The sequence below is a fragment of the Otolemur garnettii genome, unplaced genomic scaffold (genome assembly GCF_000181295.1).
Source record: "Otolemur garnettii isolate 467f Iridium unplaced genomic scaffold, OtoGar3 scaffold00019, whole genome shotgun sequence".
Classification (NCBI taxonomy): domain Eukaryota; kingdom Metazoa; phylum Chordata; class Mammalia; order Primates; family Galagidae; genus Otolemur; species Otolemur garnettii.
Window position 1 is genome coordinate 17952256 of NW_003852414.1, and position 8703 is coordinate 17960958.

General features: G+C 40.9%; 1 protein-coding gene across 2 annotated transcripts in view; it reads left to right on the forward strand.

The window, feature by feature from the left end:
- FAM107B (family with sequence similarity 107 member B) overlaps nt 1–3716 on the forward strand; it is a 214780-nt gene extending 211064 nt beyond the window's left edge. For both annotated transcript variants that reach the window (XM_003786801.2, XM_023511402.1), the window contains 2 exons: nt 262–412; nt 957–3716. In XM_003786801.2, the coding sequence (XP_003786849.1) occupies nt 262–412; nt 957–1073 (268 nt within the window). In that variant the 3' untranslated portion in view covers nt 1074–3716. The remainder of the gene's footprint in view (nt 1–261; nt 413–956) is intronic.
- The last annotated feature ends 4987 nt before the right edge of the window (nt 3717–8703 follow it).

The following is an 8703-nucleotide window of genomic DNA, read 5'->3' on the forward strand; positions in this document are numbered from 1 at the left end:
GAGACCACGGCCATGCTCATTCCCTGGTGGAGACCACGGCCATGCTCATTCCCTGGTAGAGACCACCGCCATGCTCATTCCCTGGTGGAGACCACGGCCATGCTCATTCCCTGGTGGAGACCATGGCCATGCTCATTCCCTGGTAGAGACCACGGCCATGCTAATTCCCCGGAGCTCTTTTCTGTGGTTCATCCCTAAGTTCTGTTCATGAAAGATGTATCCATTAGGTTGACGTTGTTTGTGTTAATGCTTCTTTCGCAGGGGTCTCGCACCTCAGAATAAACCAGAATTGCAGAAGGTGATGGAAAAGAGAAAACGAGACCAGGTAATAAAGCAGAAGGAGGAAGAAGCACAGAAGAAGAAATCTGACCTGGAAATAGAACTATTGAAACGGCAGCAGAAGCTGGAGCAGGTACGGGCCATGGGTGCTAGCTGGCTTTTTTGTCCTGAGGAATAAGGGTGTCAGAACAGGTAGAATTTAGCAGACATGTCAGATGTAGGTGTCTCTACCATGAAGGAAAAATAGGAGACAGATGGCAGCCCATGGGGTCACTTAGATTCAAGACAGGAAACAAGGATCTTGTTGAGGAGGCAAAAACCAAACAGGGAAATGGCCCTGAATTCACACCGAGTGTTGGAGTAATTTAATGACATTCACCCTCATTGAGTCTCGAGAACACTGTGTGTTGATCTCAGGATTTTGTTTTCTTAGCTTTCCTCTACAATTCCTGTCATCTCCTGGTGTTTTCGGCAATAATTGCCAATTCCCTGCTGCTTCTGTGTGGAATTACAGACCTAGATACTTACTTTTTTTTTTTTTCTTCAAGTGGGAGATCAGGAAAGACATTCTTCCTTCTTTGGGAAATGAAGTTCTTACGGACTTGGAAAAGAGAGAGGGGCGTTTTGTAAAGCCTTTCGGCTTGTGAATAATGTTCCTGTTTCTGAATTTGATTTAGCTTGAACTTGAGAAGCAGAAACTCCAAGAAGAGCAAGAGAACGCCCCGGAGTTTGTGAAGGTGAAAGGTAATCTCAGGAGAACAGGCCAAGAAGTCGCCCAAGCCCAGGAGTCCTAGGCAGAGGCTGCACCAAGACCTGTGTCCTGCCTCCTTCACCGCACAGAGCCGTGTCTGTACGTGCCTCCTCAGCACTTAATCTCAGGGCAGAAGCCCCTGGAGAGAATTCGAGCCAGCAGAGAGTTTAACTTTAAAAAGGATTTGGTTTGATTTTCATACAATCTGGGTGGATAAATTGCCTTTGACAGTTGCAGTTCCTGTTCGCCAAATGAAGGGGCCTGCCCAGCACCTAAGTGGTAACAGTGGACCTGTGTTCAGAGACTTAAAACAAACAGCAAAAAGAAAACAAGCAAAAAGAAAAAAGAAGAGGACACTGGAATCAGTTCTTGAGAGTTGCACTACTTGGTTTTCCTTCCATTCCAAGTTTAGTGGGGGGCACAGAGCCTTTTTTCTTTAAAGAGCTAAAAATCTTTCTTTTTTTTTTTTTCTTTTTCATTTTTTTTGAGAGGGTCTCTGTTAGATAATCACATAGAAATGCATTTAATCTGTTACATCCAGCGTTGTCAGTTTTACTTTGCGGATCTCAGATTTGCTTGTTTAATTTATACGTTCACCCATTGTTAGAATTAGCACCAGAAAAAATGTTGAGCACAGCTGTTACCTTTGTTGGCCCTAAAACTTAGAAATAGGGTAAGAAAGTTTAAAAACAAGTGAACACCCATGTTGATCTTATGTTAATTCCTTTTGGTTCTCTGTCCTAATAGTGTGCTGCATATCAACATTCCAGTCCCGAGAAGGTACATCACATAAATTCACTTATGGCTTTGGCAACTAGCAGGGTTGTTGTTCAGTTTTTGTTTTTAAATTTCTTGCTGAGCCGGTTCTGTTAGGTGAAACAATCTCCTGATCCTTTGGAGAGTGGAACTAGTCTGTATAAGCCAGATTCAGTGTCAAAAGCAGAGAGGGTCCAAAATGGGTTCCTTTTTTTTGGGTGGGGGGGAGGAGTTTGGAGAAAGTTCCCATTGGGAGCTGGACAGTGAGGACTTCCGTAGGTATTTTAATGTGAAGCAAGTGTAGATTGTCTCAAGGAGGCTTCATTGGCAGATGGTAGCATTTGAATATCTACTGATAATGAGTATCAATAGAATCCAAGCCTTGAAAATTTCTGAGTTTGATCATCTATTACTTTTCCTTCTTATAATAGTGAAAAAAGATGATTTCACCACTATCTCAGTGATGATGCTGTTGATAGCGATATTGATGACTACTATATCGCTTCTCTCAGGAAAGGCTGAGAGGAAAGGAGGCCCCGCCAAGTTCCTCATCCTAGCTCACATACCATTCCCAGAGAAGCTGCAAATAACAGCCACATTCTCATGCAGATTTAATTTTATCCTGCTGGCCTGGGCGTGAGTTCCTTGTGACATGGGAGAATTTTTGTGGAGGTAGAATGTTCCCTACAGAGACAGTTCACTAATTTCTACATTGGAGACTGGTACACTTTCTGTCAAGACTCACAGAAAACCGGATCCAGAGCTTTTTAGTTTAAATCCTTAATGAGCAGAGTAGAAATCCACTTTCTGTGGGAATGCTTTAGTTTTAGCAGTTTGACAATTAGGCCCATATTCAATCCTAAAGTGCACAAAAGTAAATTCGATGATCATTACACTGCTAGTTAAACATGTCTGTTGATTACACCTGAAATGGAGTGTTTATCTCATCAGCAAGTATTATTTCAATAAAAATAAGAGATTCTTAAGATAAAGTGTTGCTCTATAGTAGTTTGCTTTTGAAGAATGGAGTGGTAACTGTTTCTGTATCGTTCTTCCTCTTTGAGAGAAGTGCGCTAACTGATCATCTCGCAAGTCTATTTCTGACTGCACATTGACTCTAATTCTTTCTTGTGTATATGGACTAAGATGCTACTTATAAAATGAAGATTTGGGGACTGGCTCATAGCTTTTTATCTAACTAGATGTTAGATCTTTAGATCTATATCCTGGAAGCAATTCTGCCACTTGGTAAAATTCTCACGGGCCCTGACTGCCTCCTTTAGAAGGACCGATTGATTCTATTCCCAGAACTGAACTAGAATTGATTCTCCACTGGGAAAAAGTTAATGAAAAAGGCATTTCTTTCCTAATCTCACTGAAATTCTGCAGCATTATCTGTAGTTAGTAATACAAGATCTGGCCAAAAGAAGACCTGTAAATAGTGTGAAGTGGTGTCTCATGCTGAACTGGGGTGTGGGGCAGGGAGGGAGCCCCTGGAAGGGGTCAGAGCAGCTGGGCTCACAGGCTTCGACCTCCCCTCCCACCTTAACACTCTGCAGTGTGAACCCTTAGGACTCTCAACCGCTGAGTAGTTCTATGCTTTGAGCCACTTTTTGACAAAAATGGCTCCATTTTTCCACTCTGGTTTTCTTAAAATAGTCCCGTGTTTTATAGTCTCACAGTAGTAAAGTAGTGTTGCTTTCTAAGCTATAACAGTTGACTTTATTCTTCTACTCTGAAAAATCTTGACTTGTTGAGTGTATATAATATATATAAAGGGAGCCTTAATGGATTTGTTTTCATAATTTAATATTTTTTGTATTTGCTCTTGTATAATTGTTTTTAATGGAAAGTATTACAGAATTGAGGGTGGAATTCTTAGAACCAAAGTTATTCTTAATAAAAATCACCACATGCTTGGACCATGCAACCCATGTGTGTCTAATCTGTTCAAGGTGGACATCTGGGACGGGAGGGGGCTGTGTTCAGTTGAAGGGTGAGAAGATTGTTTTAGGGTCAGCCACTGGGGACTGTCGCCTCTGACAGCCTTTCCCTCAAATCAGTTATGTCCTTCATCTTGTGTAAGTCAAGACTGAGAGTTGTTATGTGTAACAGAGTCATGCTAAGGTAGCGATGGGGTGCCGTAGCCCACACTTTGCATAGAACATAAAGCGCTGTAGCAACAGCCATCAATTCTCAACTGAAAGTATTCTGAATTTTTGGCAGCTTAGTAGGACAGTGGGAGGCATATTTTGGGAAGGGCCAGTTTTTAGTGCTCGTGAGTTGGTTACACAGGGCGTATCTGGATTGTGATGATGATTTTTTTTGGTTTGTTTATTCAGCTAAACACAAAGAAGAATGGAATGTTACCCCAAAGAAGTTAACTTTGAGGAGTTCTACACAAGAATTTATTAAAGAATCCGGCACAAAAATAAAACTGCAGAAGTATTAGAAGAAAATATAAGGGAATATTTTTATAGTCGTACGGATGGAAGGAGGCTTTCCCAAGCAAGACCTCTAACTTCAAATCTATAACAAAGAGAACTGACAGATTTAGTAAAAATTAAACACTTTTGTATAAAAAATAATCTCAAGAAGTAACAGACTAAGATATACTGTATTTTGCCATGTATAATGTACATACGTGTTTCGGGCCCAAACTTTCAGGGGAAAAGATTGTTTTAATTTTTTAATTCAATTTTTTGTCTGTTTATATCTAAGTACTTGTTTTTTTGTATTATATAAATCATAAATTAGTACTTGTTTTTGTATTATCAGTTATTATTTAATATTTATTTTTTGACAGAGTATGGTACAAGACATTTTATCTAACAAAGAATTATGAGACACCAGAACAGATGGAAGGTACAAGGGATTTTCCCATAATTTTTGTAAAAATATCAGCTAGATTGATAGCTCCCACCTCAAATATACAAGAGAAACACGTTGGTCTTCAGTGGCTGAAAGTGTTTCCATTGAAACTTCAAGGTAAGTTCAACAAAACCGATTACCATATTCTAAGGTATTATTTTGCATTTGGGTATCATCATCATTGCTTTCTAGAGTTGCACTTTTACTGCATAAGCATTATTAAAAGAATTAACATTTATGTAGATACAGAATTAGTGTTCCCCATGTATAATGGGCATCTCTATTTTTCTCTCAAAAATTTGGACAAAAAAGTGTGCATTATACGTGCCAAATTATAGTAGTACATGTATGCCAGTGAATGAATGATATTTAATTTTACATACAAAATATCTGTAAATTCAATTTAGTAAAAAATAAACTCAGTATATGAACAGGCAGTTCATAGGCAATGAAATACAAATGATTCCCCAACCTATGAAGAGATAACTGTCATTAGTACCAGAAAAATGCAAATTAAAACAACAATCAGATGACTTTGCAGAAATATTCACAGAGCAGTTAATAGATTGATAATAGCTATTGCTGGTAAGGATTTGGAGAAGCAGGTATTACATATACCCTTTCACGGGGAGTGCGAGTTAGTAAAGCAAATGTAAAGACGTAAATATGTCTTCACACCCACTGGAATGCCTATAATAAAAAATGACAGAAAATAACAAGGATTGGTGAGGATGTGGAGAAAGTGAATGCCTTATTGCATTGCTGGGGAGGTTGCAAAATCGTGCAGCCACTTTGGCAAAGTTTGTCAGCTTCTCTTAAAAAGTTCATCATAGATTCATCGTATAACCTAGCCAGTTTCACTCCTAAGTATCCATTCAGGAGAAGTGAACACAGTCTGGTATGCAAACGTTTATGACAAGATTAGTCATACTAACTAAAAGCTGGAATCATCTCAAGTGTCCGTCAATTAAATGGATAACTAGCATGTGGTAATTCATGCAGTAGAGTCCTACTCATTCATAAAAAGGAGCAAAGTACTGATGTGCTGCCACACAGATAAACCTCTGAAATAAAACCTGTAAACAGGCAGGCATCTTTTGACACATGACCTTGATTTTTAGGAGTTTGACCTTCAGAAATATTCATGTCCATAGAGATTGTTCTCCAAAGATATATTTGCGTCATTTCTTGTAATTTCTCTTGGATGCAATCCACCTACCTCATAATGGTTGACTAGATTAAGTGTAATATATCCTTATTCTCTTTATGGACTTTATTTTTAGTAATAAAAATAATTAGGCTCAGCACAGTGGCTCACCCCTGTCATCCTAACACCCTGGGGGGCCACGCAGGTGGATTGCTTGGGCTCACAAATTTGAGACCAGCCTGAGCAAGAGTGAGACCCCATCTCTACTAAGAAAATAGAAGAAAACTAGGAGGGCATCGTAGTGGGCACTTGTAGTTCCAGCTACTTGGGAGGTGGTGGCAAGTGGATCACTTGAGCTCAAGAGACAGGGGTTGTTGTGAGCTGTGATGAAGCCATGGGACTCTGCTCAGGGTGACAGTAAGACACTATCTCAAAAAAAAAAGTATTAAAAATAATAAGATTGTTAAACATATAAATAAGACCTTGCAACTATACTGTTAAAAAGCAAGCTATAGAGCAATGTACGTAGTATAGTCTCATTTACATGAAAAAACTTCAAAAGTATACAGATCCATATATCTATATAAATCAAATATAGTAACGGGTTATTCTGGGGAAGGAAAGACATTTAAAGTCAGAAATAAAGGGGGGCTTCCCTATTTAATGTGCCTTTTAAAATACATTTTTAAAATTTTGTATAATAAGGATGTGTCTTTGAATCATCAGTGCTTAAAAGGGCAGAAAGGGAGATCAGGCACGATGGCTCTTACCTATAATCCTAGCATTTTTCAGAAGCCAAGGAGGGAAAGATCACTTGAGGCCAGGAGTTCAAGACCAGCCTGAGCAAAAGCAAGAGCAAGGCCCTGTCTCTACAAAAAAAAAAAAAAAAGAAAGAAAGAAAGAAAGAAAGAAAAATAGGCAGGTGTGGTGGCAGGCACCTGTAGTCCCAAATGCTTCAGAGGCTGAGGCAGGAGGATCCCTTGAGTTCAGTTCAAGGTTGTAGTGAGCTGTGATGATGCCACTACACTCTAACCTGGGTGACAAAGCAAGACTCTGTCTCAAAAACAAAAAAAGCATAAAAGCAAAGAAAAACTTGTGAAATAAGTCTCCTTAATGCAAAATTATCTAACATCTAGATATTGTTAATGTTGTAATTATTAGTGTGTCTGTGTACACAGTACAGTGAGAGATTACAACAGAGTAGTTCAATGTTCTATAGACAGACCTATAATTGACATAGTCGCAGGAAAAAAAGGGTCCAGTGAAAAAAAATGAAGAGAAGTTTAGATTCCAGAATGGCAGCGAGGAGCATAAACGTTAGGAGTTTAGACCCTTCGTGGGCTCCGTAGGGCTGAAGAGAGACCCAAGCCAGGGCTCCTCGAAGGGATCTGAGGGGTGTAGGTTAAGCCATGGAAACAGCCTCCATCACCCTTTCACCTTCTCCTCTGCTCCTGGAATTCAAATTAGTCTGGTTTTCCCTGCTACAGTTTCTGTTGTCTGGGATCAAGGTGATTTGGAACGTGAGGAAATGGCATCTCTGTGATGAAATACTGACACGCTGCACACAGGGCCTGAGGAGAGCTTTGGGTTGGCCTAGCAAGGTCTTCCTGGCCAATGTTCTTTCTCTCCTGAATGACGGTGAAACTTCTATGTCCCTTCTCCCTTGATTCCGGGGGAGACGTCGTCATCTGACTAAGAGCAGGTTTATTACTCCTTGCGTTCCTCCTGGTTGAATATTTGGGATATAAGCATCGGAAAGGAGCTGCCAAGAGCTGAAGAAGTTATGCCTCAGGGCCCGTTAGGAAGCCTGTGAGCAGGTGAAGCAGAGACTGGTTAGAATGGAATTCGCCGCAGAGATGGAAGCTCGAGGCGCCATCACCTGGGTACCTCAGTCGAACCTACTGATTCACTGAGGTGGCAGGAAACAGTAGCACCTGTTAGCCAGAGGGCAGCAGAAAGGGAAGGCAGTGTGATGACAAACACCTACGGCTCCTCAGCAGGGCGAGACCTTCCACGACGGACTGGGAACTGGAGTCAGGGTTTATAGGCAGCCTCCTCAACGTTGATAACCACCCCAGGACTCAATGAGGAAAATATTCCCTCTGTAAATTCAGGTGAGCAAAGGGAATTTTCTGGCCACTGCAACTTTAAAGTGGCGTGTGGGTGCCTTGTTATTTGATGGGGATGTCCCAGTCAGCCATCTTTGTCTTCCCCCTGACTCTTCCTCCTCCGTGATTTCAGTGTTCCTCAGAGATAAGCAGCATTTCAATTAAGTACAAGTGCTTGCCAGGTATGTTTACAAGCCACCTTGCTGGGAGCCAGTTCCAGCTCCTGGGGTTGTTAATAATCTTGTTCAGAGATAAGACACTGCATAAGATGTAATGAAACATACCGGGCATTAAATAAAAGGCCACACGAATACTTAGAAGATAGGAACCATAGGAACAAATTAAGAAAGGAGAATACACAACTATGGTTTTATTGCTGGATAGATACTCAATAGTAACGATCTCCCGAGGGAGGCGGTGGAGGTTAACGGTTGGAGGGACGTTTTACGTTCAATGTGAATTTTATTTATTCTTGATTTCCCTCTCTGCCTCTCAGACTGTACTTCAAAAAATACAATGTAGCTGGTTGAAGACCTGGTTCTTATGAGTAGCAGTAATAGGGCCTCAGGGAGTGGATATAGCCAGAAAGAGAAACAGCAAATAAGCCCGCAGCCACCCCCTTCTGGAGCAGCTTGCAGGGTTGCTAGGTAACACCTGTCCTTTATTCCCCATGAACTTCCTGAGGTGCTTGAGGTTAGGCTGTGGGTGAGTTCTGATTTGTTTCCCAGCATTGAAATCTGAAGCACCCATGTGGTTTGCGGCAATGTCGTCAGTAACAACCAAATGGCAGG